At 36.4% G+C, this 22984-nt stretch overlaps 4 protein-coding genes across 7 annotated transcripts; 3 read left to right on the top strand and 1 right to left on the bottom strand.

The window, feature by feature from the left end:
* Positions 1 to 309: 309 nt before the first annotated feature.
* Positions 310 to 7732, bottom strand: LOC133739820 (UDP-sugar pyrophosphorylase). The gene is made up of 18 exons (XM_062167627.1): positions 7665 to 7732; positions 7363 to 7574; positions 7169 to 7276; positions 6460 to 6576; positions 6044 to 6184; positions 5289 to 5388; positions 4389 to 4516; positions 4225 to 4296; positions 4038 to 4102; positions 3496 to 3556; positions 3273 to 3390; positions 2689 to 2813; positions 2209 to 2285; positions 1770 to 1875; positions 1517 to 1576; positions 1312 to 1392; positions 819 to 1058; positions 310 to 623 (listed from the first exon to the last, which is right to left on the bottom strand). Exons 2-18 carry the CDS (start codon positions 7426 to 7428, stop codon positions 483 to 485), a joined length of 1806 nt encoding a protein of 601 aa, XP_062023611.1. The 5' UTR covers positions 7429 to 7574; positions 7665 to 7732; the 3' UTR covers positions 310 to 482.
* A 2068-nt stretch (positions 7733 to 9800) lies between these two features.
* LOC133739258 (uncharacterized) lies at positions 9801 to 13146 on the top strand. Of its 2 annotated transcripts, none has more exons than XM_062167003.1 (5): positions 9801 to 10062; positions 10278 to 11731; positions 11906 to 12131; positions 12371 to 12456; positions 12820 to 13146. In XM_062167003.1, exons 2-5 carry the CDS (start codon positions 10379 to 10381, stop codon positions 12907 to 12909), a joined length of 1755 nt encoding a protein of 584 aa, XP_062022987.1. In that variant the 5' UTR covers positions 9801 to 10062; positions 10278 to 10378; the 3' UTR covers positions 12910 to 13146. The 2 variants fall into 2 exon arrangements, with proteins under 2 accessions (XP_062022987.1, XP_062022986.1); XM_062167002.1 differs by having other exon boundaries at positions 9810 to 10062; positions 11903 to 12131.
* A 368-nt stretch (positions 13147 to 13514) lies between these two features.
* Positions 13515 to 17385, top strand: LOC133739070 (uncharacterized). The gene is made up of 5 exons (XM_062166785.1): positions 13515 to 13827; positions 13981 to 16224; positions 16422 to 16644; positions 16765 to 16841; positions 16981 to 17385. Exons 2-5 carry the CDS (start codon positions 14059 to 14061, stop codon positions 17050 to 17052), a joined length of 2538 nt encoding a protein of 845 aa, XP_062022769.1. The 5' UTR covers positions 13515 to 13827; positions 13981 to 14058; the 3' UTR covers positions 17053 to 17385.
* Positions 17386 to 18598: 1213 nt separating this feature from the next.
* Positions 18599 to 22961, top strand: LOC133735639 (uncharacterized). Of its 3 annotated transcripts, none has more exons than XR_009859190.1 (8): positions 18599 to 18817; positions 19041 to 20163; positions 20316 to 20465; positions 20600 to 20780; positions 20860 to 21026; positions 21202 to 21421; positions 22240 to 22308; positions 22657 to 22961. XR_009859190.1 is itself a non-coding variant. In XM_062163034.1 (8 exons), exons 2-8 carry the CDS (start codon positions 19114 to 19116, stop codon positions 22735 to 22737), a joined length of 1932 nt encoding a protein of 643 aa, XP_062019018.1. In that variant the 5' UTR covers positions 18601 to 18817; positions 19045 to 19113; the 3' UTR covers positions 22738 to 22961. The 3 variants fall into 3 exon arrangements, 2 of the variants coding, with proteins under 2 accessions (XP_062019018.1, XP_062019017.1); XM_062163034.1 differs by having other exon boundaries at positions 18601 to 18817; positions 19045 to 20163; positions 22226 to 22308; XM_062163033.1 differs by having other exon boundaries at positions 18602 to 18817; positions 22226 to 22308.
* The last annotated feature ends 23 nt before the right edge of the window (positions 22962 to 22984 follow it).

Genomic DNA, 22984 nt, shown 5'->3' with positions numbered 1-22984 from the left:
CGTTATTTATCAGGCAGCTCTATATTTTTGTCTTTTGGTACCATGGAATCGCCAACAATGGGTGAGACAATTGCCAATTGGCAAGGTTTACAGTCCAAAACACGGCACAACCAGCAGTCTTCACAGGATCAAAGATATTTATTGTTTCACACGAACAAAAATCAAAATTTAACTTTTACATGTTCTCTGGACCGACACAGATTAAAAGAACTTAAATTGTATAAATTGATTTGATAAGCTTTACTTCAAAGCCTAAAGCACACAGTGCCATTATTATATATATATTTTTCCTAAATGAGACAAGACGAATATGAGAAGGCTAACAGCTCAAACTTATTATTTCCAAAAAGAAAATATATATTTACCAAACAACTTACAAAGGGGAAGAGAAGGGCAAAGAAATCTATCTGACTTGAGAAATCATTTTTTTTTTTTAATAAACAATATGGAAGAGGTTTCACCTTCAAGACTCCAAGCAGAACTCAAGGCTCAGACTTTACCAATTGTTCAATCTTGTTGATTCTGAAACCCCTTATCCTCAGTTCCTCAGGTACTGAAGTATCTTTGTAATCAACATTTTCAAGGATCCAGCCTTTATTCTGTACCGAACCTTCCACTTTTACCTGTTAAAATGTCAGATCATTAAAACATATTCTTTAACATCATTTATCGATTAGAATTGAACATAAAAATTGTTCATGTTTATCTATAGTTAAAAGAGTAGTATTCATTCTAAAACGAAAAACTTAAGATTTCCATATTAACCAGCCTTTATCTGTTAGCTGTCTTATAATCCAAATTTGCCATTTCTTCAATACCTCTTTATCATCAGCAACATCGATAACAAGTGCCCCATCCAAGCAGAGATCCTTGACAAATATATTACGGCCCTTAATAACCAATGTAGACCTCTGAGAAATTGAGCTACTTCCACTGACTTTGTTTTTTACTTCTTTAAAAGTGACCGCCCATTTTGGTTTCCATGTGACACGAGGCCACACTTCAATTTCTTGACCGTTGAACACCTGTTGTACTGGATCAGCTACTTGGACTCCAGCCTGGAATGCATGAAAGTAAAAACCTGAATTTAAACAACTTGGAGAGAGAAGTAGAGATAATCAACCGCATCTAAAGCAGTCTAGATCTGTGGTTTAGATTATATTTGTGATTTTATTGAGGCAATACTTGTCTTTTACCCGCAATATACTAGAATATATTAGTGAATATACCATCTTCCAACTACTCCAGTGAACTGTAGAATATTAATATTTCAGATATGTGAGGGTATTTAAGTCATTTGCATAATAATACCTCTCTGAGAATGAGACTGTTTGCACGATAAACCAACATTTCTCCAGAAGTTGCACTATGATATGGATTTCCCTTTGGTACCTAAAGGACAATTTTATTCAGCACAGAGTTCTAACTTTTTTTAATAAAAGATCTTGAGAAAATTGGCTGATCTGGTCTAACAGCATAAAATGTGCCACTGCAAACAACTACTCAATATCCATACCTTAGCAGCATCCTCAGGGTTGTTCTTAACAGGTGCATAAGCAAGCCATGGCTCCATTACCTAATCAGTGATAACATCTTGTTAACAAAAATAGAAATTGAAGATGCAGTTGTAGTACTACAGGAAGAAGTTTTTCCTAGTTTTCTTTGACCGGAGAAGATATTATAAATGACTGCATCCATCTTGCACCACAGAAAGGACCACATCCATAATAACACCTTACTGCACAATCTCAGGTCAGGAAGAAAATTACTGTGAATCCCACCCTAGCAGATGGAGGCAAAGTTTTTGGATAGTCTTGCATCATACACTCTAACCGAGTTGAGGACTTAAATGAAGTCTTACTAGCATCTTTGTATCTGCAGTAAGATGGGAAATACTAGATCAGGTGATGTATACTGACAAGCAAAGGATTTCCCAAGCCCATTATCTCATCTACCACCAGTCTAGCATGCACTTAAAGAATACGAGAATGAAGATTAGATAGGACAAGTACTCCGAGTCAACATTTTATACTAAAATGACTAAATGATTTGGAGAAGAAAATGTGAACAAACTGAAATAAGGAATTTTGAAAGTTATATGGAATCTCTAATCTCTTGAAAACTTGATTCATGCACCGAATTTAATAAACTAGAATACATTCCCCAACAGCTGAAAATATTCAAGGTTTTAATAAAGAGAAGATTTACTTTGGGTTAACAAACTCCTGTATGGCACCTCCTGTTTTTGTGAGCTCCTCAATGTACGGACCAAGTTCCAAGATTAACTGCATATGGAAAGTTCAATGGTGATGATATCTAAAATATGTCCAGGAACTCCAGGAAAATTGCATTAGAATATGAGATGTGGTGTCGTCAAACATGAATTATCTCTAAGAATCCATATCTTTAAGCTCCATTGACATTTCTATCATTTATCAACGTACTCTGTAGCATCTAGTCCCTACATATACAACTACATATGATCCTTGATTCCTTCAGAGAGAAATATATAAAGAAATCCAACATGATCCGAATTGATAATAAGCCTCAGTCTAAGCTAATGGCAGGACATTTCATAAAACCATTGATAATTACATTAAAAGGCCTTTCCAAAGAAAAACGAAACAAAATAAAAAGGGGCAGAGGTGAGAGGTGAGAAGAGAATGAAAATCTGTGGCAGAAGATTACTTGGTTGATATTCCCAGGGAAAGGAGAATAGCCAGTCTCACAGTTGACATCACCGTCAGGAAATCCAGTTGCTCTAAGCAGTGGATCAAGCTGGTTGTACTCCACATTGATCACCATTGATCTCCCTGAAGTTTTGCAGTTGATGAAGACATAAATGTTAGCTACAAACGAATTTTATATGGTTCTTACTTTTTAGAGAAAGGATACTGGCCTAATATATAAGATAAACAGAAATTCAAGAAATTATGACATCAGAGAAGGGCAACTGAATGACAATCAACAAAACCTAAATCTTTAAAGATATAGTATCTCTTTATCTTCCTGAGTATTGAAGTCTGCTGTGAAATCAAGTTTAGATTTAAACATAGGCAGGAATATACTAAACAATGGAAAATAAAAGTTCACGAGATGCAATTGCTATTGGTTTCACAGCCAGACTTTTGGCTGATCAACTTAGAAAAGACAAAAGGCAAAAAAAAAAAAAAAGAAGTGGAAAGAACAGGCTATTTGAGATAAAATATGGAAACGACTTTCACAACCACTTAACGTTATCCAGCAAACATATGAGTAGATTCGTGTCATACCATCAGCATGAGTAAGTCGGGTAATTCCTCCAATTGCTTCTTTTGCTTTGCGTGGAACAGCTAGGGAGTTAACATGGTACTGTCTTGTAGCACTAACACCCAATGATGCTGGAATTGCCTATAAAACAAAGAGGTATAAGAACATAGATTTTTTTAATGTGCATTCAACCACAAATCCTCAAATAAGTAGGAAAATGTCCATGAAGTGATAAAAGAAACTTACATTGAACAGAAGTCCATTTGTATCTTGGAAGAACAGAACCCAACTTAAACCAGCGTCACGCCTGTAAAGAATTAAAAAAAAAAAAATCACATTTCATGCTACTTAAAATTTCCAAGCCTTATGTCACATTAGTTTCATGCATTCGGCCTGTAGAATTTCAGAATAAAATTTTTAAATAGTGTTACAGCAATGTCACTGCTCTGGACCAACATTTTATTAATTATTTGTAAGATTTGAAGCATATAAAAAAGAGTTAATATTTTAGAAGACAAGCATAATCACCACCTCATCAGGAAGTCATAATTCACAGAAAAACATGCAACTTTATATGTGCTAAAGATCAGAATGTCTGTAAGAGTTTCAAGTTTTAACCACTCCTGCCATGCATGTGAGTACAAACTTGATTATCATACATATTTATTAAATTTCATAATGTAGGATGTCAATATGGTTGACGGTAGATTTTAAGTTAAAAGGCATAGAGATGATTTTCTATACTAATGAACAGATTTCATACAACGCATTTATGACTCATGACATACCATTCAGTGAGGAGGCCACTAGAGTAGAGTAGTGAATGCACATCACCATGTCCATGAGGTTTGGTCTGACACAGAGAAGGGAAATAGAATATAACCAAATGACTATTTATGGAGAGCGAATACACAATTTCTCAAATCTATCAACACTAAAAATATAATGATTGATTACAAATATGAGTAATTGTACCTGAATCCTGTACTTGTTACGTGGGTCTATTGCAAGCCTCGCATCATTATCATCTAAGCATGCAACTTTTTCCTGTAAGGAAGGGAAACTTTTTCACATTCTAAAGAATTCATATAACATCTACCAAGAACTCTCTAAACAAGGACATGATGATCATTATGTACCTGCTTTAGAAGCTTTACTTGATTAGGTTCCATTCCAAAATAAGAATTTGACTCTAAAAGCTCTACTGTACGAGAATGTGTGTCATCTGATGTCATTATAACCAGAGGAATTTTTGTTTGGCATTCACCTACAAATTTGAAAAGAAATATTGATACGTCAAGACTCAAGACAAGCAATATAACACCACAGTCACCTTTATGGTGAATAATTCTTTAGAGTGGCTCACACTAATCAACTGAATCTCCTAAAGAAAACTCAATCACTTTAAAAAAACATCATGTATTTGACATTTTCTTAATGCTATGTCCGTCCAGTGCAAAGTAAGAGTCAGGTCATCGTAGCGAAGAGAGATGCATTGAACTATGAACCATCTTGAGCAAAAAATAAAGATAAAAAATTTCAAGCAAGATGAAAAATTGGCTCCATAACAGAAGTTACCGTTCTACTGTTGGATATCCAAATACATGCCAAAAGAAAGGTAGAAAATTAGAGGATTAGCTTTTTCTCATTCCTTACATCATATCAGGAAAAAGAAAACAAACAGCACCGTGTTTGCTTCTCTGCCAAGTGGCATCTTATCATGTCTCATGATATAAGTATCTTTCTAACATCTAATCTTTATCTATTTTTCTGAGATTATCTAGTATTTAGAAGTACTTATCAAATGTAGTAAATTTCCCAATATATGAAGCAAACAGAAATGGAATTTTATAGGTCAAAACCAGAGCTATCACCTGACCCAGAATGCTGCTCCATACCAGTTCTGGGTGGACATTGGATTCTAACTATCTTGTAGTTCAGATTCATAATGTGCTATAAAGTAGAAATGGGGAAATATTTCTAAGGTAGATCCTACAATCTCTAACCACATATTATGTGACACTGAGCTAGTGACAAACCTTCTGCGAGTTGACAGCTAGCATCTTGAAGAGCCAATATTGTCTCGATATAATGTTGTAAAAAACACGCTCCTGTGGTCGTCTCTCTGGGAAGAGCAACCTGCAAAATGTAAAATGATAATAAAAAATATGTTGGGACCACTTTTAATCCATATCAGCCCTATTGATATGTAAAATTTTTCACATAAAGCCACTGGCATCTATTTCACTCCAGGAATAGACCCATTGCAAGCTACTTATCAGACAGATACCTGATATAATCATGGAAATTGTGTACAAGTTTGACCAAGACCTACAGTCTTCGGGGAATATATGATCAACAAACATGTCCATATGAGAACATAGCACACCTCAAGAATACAAAAGAAGAAATTGATGACAGAAAAAAAAAAAAAAAAAGCATCGCCGGACAGCTTAATCCAGCACCAACAAGCAAATGATTCAGAAACCTAATCTGACCATGTTCAATGAATCCAGGGGTTCAGTCTTCTTGACTAACAAGACATTTGGTTCAGAAGGAAGATGCTAGATGGAAAAGAATCAAAACATGCAAGTCAAGAAGAAAAAACTTGGAGCTACAGAAAGGAGATAAGAATGAAGTAAGCCAATTAAGATAGGACAGACAAAGTCGTCACTCCTATCAGATATAATTAGCATAACGAGTATATCAAGTTCTCTTGATTGATGACATGCACAAGAAAACATGGATATTCATGGGGAAAACTAAGTATTGAAATAGTCAGTAGATTATAAACCTTAATTCCGTTGTATCCCAGACGTTCCCCAAGTCCTCCAGCAACAAGAACAAATGCAGCTTTCCGAACTTCTTTGACACCAGTCTCCTCAAAACTCATAAAGCTATCATCACCAAAAGTCAAGGTTTCACCTGTTGGAACCTGAAAAGTGATTGCTAAACCATCAAGTTTCATTCTCAGGGAACATGAAACAGAAATGTTGCATTGTTGTCCTCCATTACTGCTTTGATTGAATAGTGGATAAGTCAGCCTATGGTAAGTTATTGAATAAATGAAATCATGGGTACGGATGATTTTATCCCAAAAATATCAACATGATCCAATGCGAACACACGCAAAAGATGTGCAGGTGTAAAGCTAGCTTTAAAGCACATATAATTGATATAATTTTACATATGAGGCCTTTATCGACTTACGGAAGGAGTAAAGCCATCAAATGGATTCTTTCCGGCTTTTGAATCCGCTAACAGTTCTCTAGCAGTTTTGATATATGATGCCAAACCCCCTGGATAGCTTGAATTGAGCCGACTCACCTGCAATGAATTTTCAATCAGAAGAAGATTGCATAGCAAAAAAAAACAATGCCTAACAAACCCAATGTGTGAAAATATTTTCTAGAAACACGCCCCTTTAAAGACAGTGCTGTTATCTAGCATGGATGTCGTTTATAATTGCATTAAGAGAGATGTTTTACAGAACTGAAATGAACTCACACTTACTAGGTTTCAAGACGCTATGGTCAAAAAAGTAAAAAAAAAAAAAATGTTTGACCCTAATATGTTTGAATTATGAACAAATGTATGGCTCTTTAACTTGTTACTTTCTTTCATACAAGAAAAGAAAACTGCCCCCCGTAAATGTCAAAACTTAAATTGGGTCTAAATGTTACTGTTATTAGTATCTTTGTGTTCTACCAATCATAACTGCAATAAATCCACAACAATAGAGTACTAGTAAAAGTTGGTGTTTACTTTGACAGATGCATTGTTCTATGTGGATTCCTATTCTATTCAACTAAAATGAAAGTTCAACTCCATCAAAACAAACACCAAAAAAAAACTATCAGGTTAGATCCAAAGCCTCCACTTGTTCGCACCAAAAAAGCAAAATCTAGAGAGGCCGAACCTGATCAAAAAAGGCTTTCTTTTCGTCGTCATCGTCGACGCCCGGCTCGGCCCAATGCTCGAACAGATGAGTCTGCCCCATCTCCACCAGCACCTTCGCCAGCTCCACCTGACCGCATATATCCAATCAAAACCATAATTTTCACAAACACAAATCGAAATTCAAACGCAAAAAATCCACATCAGTGTGTGTACCTGTTCGGCGGAGAGGAGGTGGAGGTTTCTCTGGAGATTAGGCTCGGTGACGACGGCGGAAGCCATTGTTGGTGGATTTGAAAACTTGTCAGATGAGCGGTTAGTGTTTGTGATTGAAGAGAATGAGAAAAAAGTGTGGCAAGGGTGGCCGGGTTTTATATATCAAGGCGCTAAAACCGCTCACGAGCTTGACGGTAATAATGTCTTATTTTCTGAAAATAATTTTCCAATTAACGCCAAAAAGAAAAGAAAAGAAAAAGGCCAAATCATGATGAAAAAGAAGTCGGAGGGCGGAGGCATACCTTTTCGATTGAGAAAGGATGAAAAAGAAATCGAAACAAGATGATTACCCTGGGTAAGCTGGAGGCGTTAATATTAGTAATTAGTTTATATGTTTCTTTCAAAATAAAATATTAGTTTATATTTTAATTAATTATTATCAGGAAACAAAAAAACTTAATTCTGTCAAGTAGCTGTTATTACGTGGAATCTACATGTAAAACAGTTGTGATTCCATTACGCAACTGAATTCACTAACCACCATATATTACGGCATTTTCTATTCTCATTTGGTTTTACAATAGTGGAAGAATAAGATTCTTTAAAAGAGACCTTTAACCTATGCACCCGAAAAAAAAAAAAAGACCTTTCACTTTAGGTCTTCACTTTTTACAAATTTGTAAGATTCTCTTCGAGAGTTTCTTTTGTACTTGGATTTTAAGTAAAGCATGCTGCTTTATGGAAGTGTGGTTGGACAAAAATCAACTATGAAATATTTCTCATCGATAATTTTTGTATAAATAAAGGAACTTATCCTTATGGATCGGTTTTGTCAAACTCATAACTCGCTAATTTTAAGTTTGTTATACATAAGCAATGGCATATCCAAAATATTTTTCACACAGGGCAGGACAAAGTCATATAGAGAAAAATATACTTGAAATGATAAATTAGCAAACTAGCGGTGAAATTAGAAATCGACTAGTTTTTTTTTTTTTTTTTTTTGAGCAAGAAATCGACTAGTTAGTGAAGAGTATGAGAAGTGAAACTACACTGAAATTAGCAACATTTTGGAGTTGAGTAGGAGCCTAACCACTATCAATAAGGAAAAGGGTGCGGCTATTGTCACCCTATCATTTTCTTAGTTCACCCCTTCAAAATATTTGAATTATTGAAAGACTATATTACCCAAGTGCAAAATGACTAATAAGTACACTAATTTTATAAAATCAAAATATGTAAGAAAAAATAAATATATAAGTAATTAATTAAATACAAAGACTACTTAATTTCTCATTGAATAACATTAATCTTTATCTTCTCAACCCAAATTTGAATTTCGTACCTATTTTTTTTTATCTTTTTGTTGTCTCCTCATCGTTAATTCGTTATTCAATTTACAAAACCATTACCTTTAACTTCATCAAAATCTTTGCAATATTCTTTGTGAACACTGAAAGTAAAAATTTAAAACACGAAGAAAAAAAAATCAATCTATTCTTCATTGATCATAGTTGTAAATTTACTGATTTTTTTACATAGATTGACATAGAGAACATTGAAATTCTTGATAATAAAAAAAAAAGAACATTGAAATTGAAAGAAAAAATTAAAAAATGGGAGTAAATCAGATTATGATTTTATTAGGAAACTTTAATAAATTTTAATTTTTTTATGAGTATAAATTAAATGAGAGATTTTCGTTAAAAATATTTATTTTCTAATTGCATATGTCATATAAGGATATTATTGGAATGAGAAATGAGTTAAATAAGTAAATTTAATAATTGAAATAAAAATGTAGGGTGTAATGAGCAAGTAGGGTGAACAAAGAAAATGGTAGGGTGACAATAGCCGCACCCTAAGAAATATTATAAAATAAAACAAAATACAAAACTTGGCTAAGAGAAAAAAAGTAGAAAATATAGGGATATAGTTTTAGTTGAATATGTTGCTTTGACTTTTATCTGTAGTATAAAAAGTTTTATCCACGACAAGTAAGTAAAAAATTCTTTGTCTTTTTTTACCGTCAATTGACATGTGAAACGACTCAGAACTCTTAAAAAGTTAATATTGGGGCAATTGCCAAACCTCGGCCCCCCTCAGAACCCACCACTTATAATTGTTCTTATGTCGATATATTTCTTTTATAAAAAAAAGTTATACCTTTTGTGTGAATTGACCCTAACTTTCCATAATTTTAAGAGTAAAAGAAGAGCTAAAAGCAAGTTCACCCGTTGGGTCACCGGGTCACCTACTATTCACTGCTTTTTAGTGTATATTTTCATTCTCTGGGTCACGAAATACACTGTGCAGGTCACCATGGTGACCCAGAACACTGTACCGGGTGACCCAGGGCACGAAATACACTGTGCTCGTGACCCAGGGCACGAAATTAACACTAAAAAATAGTGAATAGTGAGTGACCTGGTGACCCAACGGGTGAACTTGCCCTAAGGTGGGTTTCTTCTCTTTTCTTTTTCAGCAGAAAAGAAAAATTAAAGGTAACAGTACTTGGTAAGCTGAAAGGCGTAGACAAGGTAAAATTCCCAAAAAGGACATGCTGGTGATCCCAGTCCCAGGTATAAATTCGTCCTTCCCAGTCAACGCCTCAGCTTCTAACTTTACCGTGGTGTTTTTCTAGGGTTTAATGTGTCCGTCCTCCTTTGGATTTTACTGAGCTCCAGCTCTTCTGGTGAGGTAAGAAAGTACAAACCCTAAACTTCTTCTTGGTTTCTGAAAAAGACCCCAACTTTTATGATTTCTCTACTGTAATGTCGATATTTTATTGCCCGTTTTAGGCTCACTAATGCAAGATTTCTGATCCTGTAAAATCTTCATTGGCTATTGTTAGATCATCATGCATGTTCTGATTTTTGCTTGTTTTTGTGTGGTTCTTTTGTTTATAAAAACAGAGGTTTGGCAAAGATTTAGTTCACTGAGTCACAAAACAAGTATTGTGTGAGAGAGAGAAAACAAGGGTGGATTTTTATTTTTTGGGTGAGTGTTTTACTAAATGGGGCCGGGTTCGGGGAGAAAGGTCATCAATTTAGAGGGAAGTGATGGTGAATTGGATGAGAGGACTGAGAGGCGTTTGAGGAGAAGGGGTTTAGCTAATGGAATTTACAATCCCAATTTGCGTCGCAGTACCCCGAAGAAAAGCAAAAAGTGTAATGCACAAGTGGAGAACCTAATGTTGGATAAGGATTATGAGAAATACCTGAGTTTGATTCAGCGGGGTTGGGACTTGAATGAACATTCTAGTGATCACGGTGTTAATGGGGATTGCGAGAATGAACATAATGATGATGGGAATGGACATTGTGGTGGTGAAAATAATGATATTAGGTCTGTGGACGGTGATGGAAACAAGCATTCTGTTGATGACAATAATGATGCCAGGGTTGTGGATGGTAGTGGGAGCAAACATTCTGTTGGTGATACTGTCAACTTGAAGTCTGTGGATCACGGTGGTGGTGGGAATGGACGATGTGGCGTGGATGATGGTGATGGTGATGGTGGGAATGCTCATTTTGGTGATGGCAACATTCATGTTAATTCTTTGAATCATGGCGTTGATGATGATGATATGGATCCTCAGTATAAGATATTCTGGGACAATTTGAAGGAAGATGGAAATTCATACGTACTGGAGATGGTTCAAGAGGATGGACGTGTGAAACAGATAAGGTATCACCAAGGCGATGGTTTACCTGATGAGCTCGATCTAGATGCCATGCATTCCCAGGGGAAACAGAAGACTAAATTTAAAAACAGGGAGACTATGGCAAATTTAGAGGATGCCCCAGAGAAAAGGTTTTCAGTGAAGAAGAGGAATGTAAAATTGGAAGCTCTGGAACCTGTTTCAGATGGAACAAATGTGTGTTCTAGTAAACGACCTCGTTTAGAGGTTCCAAATACTCCAAAAAGTTTAGGAAGTTCTCCGCAGAAAGAGAAAACTGAAACTAGAAGAAATTCAAGGAGTGTCATTAAGAAGAGAAATTTAGAGGATCGTCCAGAGAAAAAGAATGGTCTTGAGAAAAAGAGTTCAATGTTGAAGAAGAATGTGAAGGAAGCAGATGCAGATCCTCTTTCTGGTAGAACAAATGGGCGTTCTCATAAACAGTCTGGTTCAAAATATCTTCGGTTCTCAGAGGGTGGGTGCAATAGTGAAGCTGAATCTGATTCTAATCTAACAGATGACAGCTATCAAGAGTTCTTAAGTTGTACTAAGGATGATGGGAAAGTTATGGTATTTACATCCAGAATTTGTGGACCATTAATATATGATTCAGATGAAGAAAGTTCATCGGATTCAGATGTGATCGTGCTCGACAGGGATCCACATGAGGGATACCGTACACCAATTGTATGCATCTTGTCCCCTTTCAGCTTTGTTTTATTCTTTCAATATTTTGCCATCACACACCCACTCATATGTGCATGCATGTATAAATACATGTGAGAGACTTTCATTTTGGTTGTTGCTTCTGAAATTTGTTCATTTGTCGTTGTGTGTACTTTTATGTTTTGCAAACAGAAGATTGATGTAGACAGTCGGCGGTCCACTGAAAGTCATTCCCAGTTTAGGCAAGGGATTATGCAGGATCTTAAAAGGCCTTACCACCTGGAAGAGTATACCAATCTCTTGGAAGACTGGTCTCGCCAAAGGGCAGCCACAGGTCATGATAAAAATCTGCGAAATGGAAATGTAAAATCATATGCACTGCCGGGGGAATTTGGGAAATCATATCAAGAGATGTACAAAGGTTACTGCTCTTCACTTTCTATCTGTTATTGCCTTTTCTTTTCAAGTTGTAAGTTTATTTTTGATCTCGTTTTTCATGCTTGCAACTATTAGTTATCTTTACATATCAAGTATGCTGTACAGATCTGTATTTTGGTTACAGTTGATGGTATGAAACTTTTATTCTTCATAGTGCAAATAAAAATTCTAAGTATCAAAAATATCACTATTTCATCACTAATTTGTTGCCTAATCTTGCAGATCTGGCAGGAAAGATTCATGCAGTGACAGGCGATGATCGCCCTAGAAAGTTAAATCTTTTGCGTGGATTTTTCTACTGGTTGAAGGTAAGTAATTGATTTATTAATTATTGGATGTGGCTGGAAGAAGGGTTTCTTGTTAGCTTATCTAATTGTTATTGTAACTGGCCATTCAGAAAAGTGTTTGTTTTAATTGGTAGTTAAAGTTCAATCTAGTAATATGTTGAGTACATGAATTTTGTTGGGGTTCATTGCGCTTTTTGTGCAATGTTCACATGTTCAGTACTTGTCTTTTTAAGGATTGATGTCACATAATACATGTGCCTTTACATTGTGGCTTTCATAGTAGTTGATGATTTTAAACATTTGGATGTGTTATTCACAGGGATGATTATTGCATACCCATGTTATGGTTTCTTCTGACATGTATAATTGCTTTAAATTTTTCAGAATATTTCCCAGGAAGGAAGCTTTAAACCTTGGAATGACAAAGCATGTTTGAAGGTGGTGCCGCAGACACTAAATAGGAGGACTTCTTGAGCATTATGTTCTAATTATTAAAAAGGAAGTATTATGAAAATCATGTTCCTCCCATTGTTTCTCCTCACGGCCGCTTTGTTTTGTATATTTTGGGTATATTACATCGTGGTATACCACTTGATGCGGCCGTTACAGAAACAAAATGAGATGTGGATATTTATGTACACAGTTAGAAACCTTCATGTAACAGAAGCATTTATCATAAATATCAGCTTCTCTCTTTGTATCTAAATATAATCTTATGGCTTTCCATGCTCAAGTTAGGGCCCTTGCATAAAAGAGGTCAAGAGTTGTAACACTTTACCCCCTACCGAATCACACTGGGTGCAATGTACGTACTGGCCTAGTGCTTTACGCCTTTACCAACGAGGGGTTAGCAGGAATGGGCTTTGCTCCCATGTGGTCTACGCTTGAACCCCTCAAGGTACTTCCCTAGCTATTTGCTAGTCATCTCCCTTCCTATAGATTGTACGGTTCGACAGGAGGCCCTATATTCAAGCCTAAGGTTTGGGGATTTCTGGTGTGAAAAAGAAAAGAACCAAGAAATGGCACAATGCTTTAATTCTAGAACCAAGAAACCATGTGCACATAACATCAAGATCCTTAATTTGTACTAGTAAAAATCATAAATAGTGGTTAACTTCTTCTTCTTCTTCATTTTCTTTTCAATTATTTTTATTTTTACTTCTTTTGGGTCAGAAAAGTGGGTGTAGTGAGTAAAGCATCATCAATGCTTCAGCCTCAGACCTGAGTTAGGAAAAAGAAAAGACGACAGCTTTGAGACCAAAGGAAGCCACTTTCTTCTCTTTGGCCCGCTCCGCTTTCATCTTCAGACTTCACTTTCTTCTCCGCATCCGTACACCACAAGTCACCATCTGGGTTCTCACCCAAATTCAAACATTGATATTTTACATCCAGGTAAGAACGAAAACTGTAAATCTTGTTTTGGCTGCTGAGAAAGCCCAGAAATTTCATGTTTTTGTGGTTCTAATTTAACGTCATTGCCCATATTGTACATGCTCTGCTCTAATTTCTCTTTGTTTGGCCTTTTTGTTTCCATGTTTTATAAAGACTGCACCTTGCAAAAGTGTCCGAGTCAGTCACTGATAGAGATAAGGGGTTTGTGTTTTGTGTTTGATTTGTTGCAAAATGGGGTCCACTCTGGAGAGGAAAAGGGTCAGGCTGATTGAGGATGATTCGAGAGTGGATAACGAGTGTGATGAGTTGGTGAGTTTAGTTCAGCATGGTCATGATAATGTTGATGTTAGGTGTCTGGATTATGGTCTTCATGATGATATGGACCCTCGGTCTAAGTTGCTCTTGGAACATTTGAGGGGAGATGGTTTGCTGAGACGGATCAAGAGAAGATGCATTTCTAGTGAAGATGAGGATCCTCAGTATAAGTTGTTCTTGGAAAACTTGAGGGAAGATGGAAACTCATATGCATTTGAAGTTGTTCAAGAGAATGGGGTTTCGGAATTGATAAGGTATCACCAAGAGGGTGGATATGCGAGGCGGATCATGAGAAGATGCATTTCTAAAGAAGATGAGGATCCTCAGTATAAGTTATTCTTGGAAAATTTGAGGGAAGATGGAAACTCATATGCATTTGAAGTTGTTCAAGAGAATGGGGTTTCGGAACTGATAAGGTATCACCAAGAGGGTGGATATGCGAGGCGGATCATGAGAAGATGCATTTCTAAAGAAGATGTGGATCCTCAATATGCGTTGTTCTTGGAAAGTTTGAGGGAAGATGGAAATTCATATGCACTGGAAGTTGTTCGTGAGGGTGGGATTTCAGAATTGATAAGCTATCACCAAGACAATGGCTTGGGGAGGCGGGTGAAGAGAACATCTGTTTGTAACAAAAAGTTGGAAAACCTAATGTTGGTTGATAATTGTGAGAATACCTTGAGTTCAGTTAAGCATGGCAATGATGAGGATGAACACTCTGGTGATGACAATAGTGATATCAGGTCTGTGGATGATAGTTATAATGGGCATGGATTTACGGGTGATGATTGTGATGTCAGGTCTGTAGATGATGGTGATAATGGGACTGAACACTCTAGTGATGATGATATTGATTTTAAGTCTGTGCATGATGGTGATAATTGGAATGAACAGTCTAGTGATGACAATGTTCATGTCAAGTCCTTGGGTGATGATGTTATGGAACCCAAGTCCAAGTTATTTTTGGAAAATTTGAGGGAGGATGAAAATATGAATGCACAGGAGATTGTTCAAGAAACTGGGATTTTGGAACACATAAAGCATCACCAAAACAATGGATTACCAGATGAGCCTAGTTTAGCAGCCACTGAACCTATGAAGAATTCTTTGATGAAAGATAAGACTCAAATTGAAAACAGGTTCACTCTGGAAAGTTTAAAGGATCTCCCAAAGAGAAAGAGTTCAGTGGTGAAGAAGAATGCAGAATTGGCAGCTCTAGATCCTGCTTTCGGTATGGCAAACGGGGTTTCCACACTTGCCAGTAAAAGACCTTGTCTGGAGGTTCCCAACAATCCAGAAGAGCTCAATTCAGATACTCCAGAAACTTTGAAAAGTCCTCAGGTCAAAGAGAAGCCTGTAATAGAAAACAGGGATATTCTGAAACTTATTGAGAAATTCCGAGAGAAAAGGAGTTCAGCGGTGAAGAAAAATGCAAAATTGGAAATTCTGAATCCTGTTTCTAGTAGGACAAGAGGGCATTCCAGTAAAAGGCCTCATTTAGAGGCTCATAATACTCCAGAAAGCTTCATAAGTTTGCCGTTGAGAGAGAAAATGGAAACTAAAAGAACTTTGAGGCTTATGAAAAAGGAAAAGGTAAAGATAAATAGACCTAAGAAGTCTGCTCATCTTTTAAATGAAGAAGAGACCAAGGGACCAAAGACTTTAAGAAATAAAAGAAGTGAATCTCTGCAGAGTTTAGAGGATCTTCAAGAGAAAAAAAGTTCTAGGGTGAAGAAGAATGTGAAGGGGGAAGCTAAATATCCTTATTCCTATAGGAAGAACGAACTTCCTAACAAAAGACCTGGTTCAGAGGTTCTTCATTTTGCGAATTGTGGGGGCAATGATTTTGCCAAGTGTGACCGCAATGGTGATGATGAGACTGAATCTTATCAAACAGATGAGAGCTATCAAACCTTTCTAAGTTTGCTTGAGATAAACGATGAAAACATGACATGTGCACCACAAAATGGTAGACCAGAGACATATGATGTGGACATAAAAGATGAGAATGCGGAGAGTTCATCAGATTCAGATTTAATTGTACTCGAGAGGGATCCAGTTGATACATGTCGTACCCCAATTGTATGTATCTTCTTCAATTCCCTTTCATCTTTGGTTTGTTTGTCCTATTTTAAGCTGTCACACCCATGTGCAGACATGCACACAAACATTTGCATGCATAAATATGTACATCTTGGTGTTTGTGTGATTTCATTGGTTTGTGGCTTCTAGAATTTGATCATTTCTGGTTGTAGCTGATGTTAAGTTGTTGTAAACAGAAGAAGGATTCAGAGAATGATCTGGAAAGTCGCACCAAATTTAAGGAGGGGCTTATAAAGGATCTTAAACGTCCTTATGACCCACAAGAGCTTCTCAAGCTCTTAGAAGACTGGAGTTGCCAGAGGCCTGCAACAGGTCATGCTAAAAATTTTCGTAGTGGAGTAATAAAAACATATGCACTGAAAGGGGAATATGGAAAACCATATCTGGAGGTGTACAAAGGTTTGTTTTCTTTATATGTTCAATCAAGTTGTAAGTTATTTGCATGCTTTGGTTTTCCATGCTTGCAACTATCATTTACTTCTGCATAAGATTTTAATAATTTATTTCCTGATCTTGCAGATCTGGCTGAAATGATCAAAGCGAGCGATCGCCCTGGAAGTTTGAATCTCTTGCGGGGATTCTTCTACTGGTTGAAGGTAAATTTCTTTTATGGATTATTTTTAGTGCAAGTGGTCATGCACATGGAGGTGTAATAGCAGCTTCGTTTTCGTTCTTTTTTTTTGTAATAGTGTAATATCAGCTTCTGATTTGTTTAATCCTTGTCAATTGTATCAGAATGTGGCCCAGGAAGGAAGCTTTGAGCCTTGGAGTGATGTAGAATGTTTGAATGTAGTGCAGCAACTGTAAACATGAGGAGTTTCTTGCATAATCTTCATTTGGCAATGAAAGAATCTGATCACTGCATCTCCGCAAAATCGGGTGTCAAGCTGTATGGGGTCAAATGTGAAATTTGGTGGTAATTCCTAGTTGTGCATATGCTGCTTAATCACACACTTTTAAGTGGTTTTGGAAGTTTGGGGAAGATGTAGCCTTTTGATCTCAGTAGCTAGGTAATGAGAACCATGACTGCAGTCTTTTCTTGTTGGCTTGAGAAATCAATGGAGCAGTGACTTCAGTTTTTCAGTATCACTAACCAAGTAATCATATCATATTGGTTTTATCGTGAGGTATCTTTTCAAGTGAGATTAAACACATCGCAAGATGTCATATGTTTTTTCAACTTCATGAGAAGCATCCCCGGAACTTTCTCCCAAAAAATAAAAAATTCATTCTAGACCGTGAATTTTCACAAAAATTGTGGACCAAAAATCGCTTATTTTTATTTTTCACCAAAATCTTCTCACTACTAAATCATGAGTTTTAAGCAACTTTAGAACATAAGGAACTCAAAAAATTTGACTTTTTTTTATTTTTTATTTTTTTTACAATTTTCAAAAGTCAGAAAACTAGGAAAATCGTAAAAATAAAAAGTAATTGTTGAATTCTGTCGCTTGGACTGTGTTCTAAAAATTATGTTTTATCGATGGTGAGGTTTTTTTTTTTTTTTTTTTTTTTTTGAAAGAGGGCCAATTCGGTCGATGGTGAGGTTATCGCAAAGGAAATTTTAAGAAATAAAGACTATGACATGATTTGGCACGGCACTTCACATGCCATGAAAATTGAAATTAGGCCAATCATTCCCTTCCATTTTTGAATTTTTGTCTTTTAGCCGAGTGAAAATGAGAACCGTCTAAACCGTGAAAATAGGATTGTGGGAGAGCACTGCAAGCATTGTGCTGTTACGCGAAGCGTTGTGACCTACATGGCAAGAATTCATCATTTTATTATAATTGTTTATGGGAGATTATTAATTACGAAAATTTTGTCTACAAGCGTGCATTTTTTCTTTCTTTCTTTCTTTTAATGAGAGATTTCACCGACAAATGATTCGACAACTAAGGTGTGATTGATAAAATTTACTAATGAACAATTCATCGGCAAATTTGTGTTCCTTTTATTTTTCGAAGACAAAACAAAATATGTGCTTGCCTAGACTACTTTTTTTTTGTGCAGATAGAACTTTTCTCCTATCTTCTCATAAATGTACGAACAGTTATAATAAACTTTCAAATTTGCAATAAACTCAACCATAACATTGACTTCTGCATCTTTTGGCTCATGTTACACATGTTATATTGTACAAAGGAAAAGGTATCCTTCTTAATTGTTGGCTCGAAAAATTTAAAAATTTGAATTTTATTGAATTGCAGATTTATGCTGTTTTTTCTTCTTCTTCTTTTTTTTTTTTTTTTTTTTTTCCGACAAAGACTGTTTTTTCTTCTGTTGGTTTTGTTAATGGTTTAACGTTGTTGTTCTTCAAAAATTTACTTTAAAAAATAATAATAATAATGTTTACGGCCATTTTCGTTATAGTACAGAGATACAAGTAAGTCTAATAAATGCAACTTTTCTTTCTTCACCTAATTCTTTTCAGTTTCAGGCTCTATAGTAAATGAAGCTCCTTTTGAATTAAGAAATTGGGTCCAAAGCTCAGATCAGTGTGATCAGAAGAAGAAAGTGCAGTAAGAAGCCTCTTTCTTCTTCTTTTACTTGTTCCAGCTCTTCAAACCAGGTAAGAAGCCTAACTCTCCCTTTTGGTTTCAGAGAAAGTGCAGTAAATTTATGTTTTTTTGACCGCAATGTCGTGTCTTGAGGCTTGTTTTCGTTTAAACTCATGGTGGGTTTTTGCTATTTTGTTCAAATAAGTGTAAAGATTGAGTCTTTATTTAAGACCACAATGCATGCTCTGATTTTTTTGCTTTGTTTTTGTTTTTTGTTCCCTTTGATCTGTAAAGACAGAAGCTAGGGTTTACCGTGAAGTGTGAGAGAAAAACATAACAGGGTTTGTTTCGGTTTCATTGTTGCCGAATGGGGACCTTTTCTGTGAGAAAGAGGGTCAGGCTTGCTGAGGAATGTTCACATTTTGAGGATGAATTGTTGTTGGATACGAATTATGAGAAGTTCTTGGGGTTAGTTCAGGTTGGTGATGAAAATTTGGACAATTTTTCTGTGGATCAAGCTACTTCTTTGCATTATGAGCCCAATTTAGATGTTCCAGAAACTTCGAAAAAATCTCAGGTGACTGAGAAGTTGAGGAAGGGTATGATTAGGGGAGAGATGAATGGCCTTGAGAAATCTGCTGTTCTTCTGAGCACAGAAGTTAATGAGGGCCCAAGTAATGTTAGGTATGCTCTGAAGAAAAACAGGGCCACTGTGGAAAAAGAGGATCTCCGAGTGAACAAGAGTTTATTTGTGATGGAGAATGTAAAATTGGAACCTCTAGATTTTGATTCTGGTGGGATGAATCAGTGTTCCAATAAAAGAACTCACTTAGAAGCTTTTAACACTCAAAAACCTTTGAAAAGTGCAGTGGAGAATGTAAACGTGGAAGCTCCGGATTCTGACTCTGGTTGGAACCGTGGGATAAGTGAGCGTTGCAGTAAAAGACCTTGTTTAGAGGCTTCTGACACTCCAAAGACGCTGAAAAGTTCTCGGGTGAAAAAGAAAAACAAAATTAACAGAACTTCAAGGAGATTTTTGAAGAAAGGAAAGATGAACATAAATATTCCTAACAAGTCTGCTCGTCTTTTGCCTGAAAAAAAGACTGGGATGAAGAAGAAGGTTAATGTGGAAGCTGCACATGCTGTTTCTGGTACGTCAAATGTGCTCTCTAGCAAACAAAAAGGTTCCCGGATCCTACAATCTGCTCCGCGTAGGTGTAACCGTGGAGCTTTATCTATTCATATTGATGAGACCTATGAAACATTTCTCAACCTTGCTGTGATGTCTGGTGACATAATGATATATACACCCAGAAATGGTACAAGAAATATTTATGAGGAGGATATGGAGAGTTCATCAGATTCAGAAGAAACTGTACTAGACAACAATCGACGTGATGGATATCATCCCTCATATGTATTTATCTTCTGTCCTTTAAGATTTTGTTTATCTTTACTAGTTTCTGCTAGCACTCACACACATATTTTCATGCAAGCGTAAATACATGTGTATCTGTTTAGATGTATCAGATTTCATTGAAACACTCTAAGCCCTTGAGAATTTTTCAGGTGAAAACCAAGGCCACAACTAACAGAACTTTGAGGAGGGGTGTGATGAAGAAAAAGATGAGCTGCCCTAAGAACTACGAAGATACTTCCTCAGATTCGGATCTAAATGAACAGGACAGTCATCAACATGATGAATGTCGTGCCTCATTTGTATGTTCTTTCCTGTTTAAGCTTTGATTTACATTTTATATGCTATGTTATCACACACCTATGAGCACATTTCATGATCTGTAAATACGCACGTTTGTGTTTAAGCATGTGCTAAGGCTTTGAAAAATTCTCAGGTGAAAAATAATACTGCAATTAATAGAACTATGAGAAAAACTGTGAGCCCAAGAGCTCGTAGGAGTGCTCTGCAGAATAAAAACAGGAAGACTCCCACCGGAAATTTAGAGGTCCTCCGAGCAAAAAAGAGTTCAGTGGCAAAGAAGAAGAATATAAAAGAAACTCTGAATACTGTCAGTGGTAAGTCAAATGGTTGCCCCCCCTAAAACACCTTGCTTAGAGGCTATTCAATTTTCTGAGCGTGGGTGCCACTGTGCAGCTGAATGTGATTTAGTACATGAGAGTTATGAAGAATTCATAAGTTTCGTTGAGGTGGATGGTAAAAACTTGGTGTATACACGAAGCAATGGTGGACGAAAGATATATGAGGAGCAGGAGGCTACATCAGATGCAATGCACAGGGATTCACTTGATAGTTTTCATATAGTATGCACCTTCTTCATTTTATCCTTTTTTTTTTTTTTTTTTTTTGCTTTCTGCCTTGTGCTATCACAGGACACACACAGAGACATGTGCATGCAGACATAACATACATTGGTTTGGGGCTTCTAAATTTGTTAATATCTGGTTGTGTCTACTGTTAATGTTGTGCAAATAAAAGATGGACACAAACGGTGGGCACAGCATTGAGAGTCATAACCAGTTTAGGGAGGGGCTTATGAAGGATCTTGGAAGGCCGTACGACCAAGAAGAGCTTCTCAAGCTCTTGAAAGATGCATGTAGCAAAGGGCCAAGTGACCATGAGACAGATCTGTTTAATAGCATTGAATCAGGTCAAACGCCAAGAGAATATGGAAAAACATACCTAGAGGTGTACAAAGGTTAGTTTTCTTCAAGTGCTCTCTATTACTGGTTTTGTTCAAGTCTAAATTTATTTTTTTAATTACAGATTTGCTTCTATCTTGGTAGGTCTAGGATTTAGTATGTTCCTCTGCCTGTCTTTATGTTAATGAACTGAACTGGAGCTGGCGAATCTAATTCTGTCTGATCCATTCCTTTTAAATCATAGATTCTAATATTATTTCCTTGTTAATCCAGAATTACCATGACCTGAATGCTTCTTACCCCATAATTCAGTTTCAGATTATATGAAACTCAGATTTGTTGTCTCTAGTAAAATTTTATATGCCTCTGCTTGCAACCTATGAAGGGGATGCTTAGCCAGGAACTTTGGAAATGGTGAAAGGAAGCCCTATTGGATTTAGTTCAGAGTGGACTACGCTCATTGTGGGTCACTCCTGATCCATTTCTTCTCTTAACTTGTTCTTCCAATGCATTGCCTGTGCTTAGGAACAAAATATAATGTATATTCAGAAAATGTGCAAGGTTGATTTGCTATAAAATTGATTTGTGGTGTAAGGCCTTGTTGTCTGTATAATGCCATTGCCTGCATGCAAATCTCTGCTTCTTTGTTTTCGCATTTCACGGGGACTGCCGACTTAGGAGGCGGCTCCTTTGGAGTCGAAGTAATTTCTGCTTTTAACTATACTGGCTAGCTGGTTCTGTAGCCGTGGTTTCTTTAAAACTTAATGTATTACTTGGTTTCTACAAATTACCGGCTTTGCATCCTTGAAATTTTGTTTTTTCTTGGTTTTAGTTTGTCAGTATGTTTTCTAATCTTGCAGATCTGGGTGACAAGATTTATGCAGCTAACGGTGATCGCTCTAAAACTTTAAATCTCTACCGGGGATTGTTCTACTGGCTGAAAGTAAGTTTTCTTTGACTTTTTTTTTTTTTTTTTGGTTTCATGTGATTGGTATAACGGGTTATCTTGTTAGCTTGTCTGTTTGTAGAACATACCAGCCATTATGAAAATGATTGGTGTAACTTGGCAGTTGCTAGTTAAAGTTCAATCTGGTGATCGATGACGATAAGTAGGCTATGTTCTGTTTATAGATTATTGTTGATTATTATAGGTGCATGACTTTCTATGTGATTCTTTGCATGGAGTCTGTGTATGCGTATGTGTATGTACATTTGCAATTGCGTTACCTAATTGATGAGTATTGATGTTATAGCACCTTCTGATAGCATAATTATTGTAAAATTTGGTCAGAACAAGTCCCAGGAAGGAAGCTTCATTCCATGGAAGGACAAAAGATGTTTGAAGATGATGCTGCCACCTGAGAAAAAATAGGGAGTCCTTGCATCAACTCCAAAATGCAATGGAGCATGTCTTTTGAGTGCAGCTGTAGTAATTAGGTGTAGCGTATTAGATACCACTGAGAAGATTAATAGGAGTTCAAAGTTGCGTAGTTTGAAAGCTATATGTATCATACATTGCAAGTAGGCTGTGGCTTGGCACCTTTTATGCATGATGTAGCTTTTGATCTCTGAATGCAGACAACAGCGGTTCTGTTATGGAGTATGTGTAATATATGCAA

This window comes from Rosa rugosa, chromosome 3, assembly GCF_958449725.1.
Source record: "Rosa rugosa chromosome 3, drRosRugo1.1, whole genome shotgun sequence".
In the NCBI taxonomy this organism is placed as follows: Eukaryota; Viridiplantae; Streptophyta; class Magnoliopsida; order Rosales; family Rosaceae; genus Rosa; species Rosa rugosa.
The sequence above is the reverse complement of the archived record's forward strand: the minus strand, read 5'-3'. Positions and strand labels throughout refer to the sequence as shown.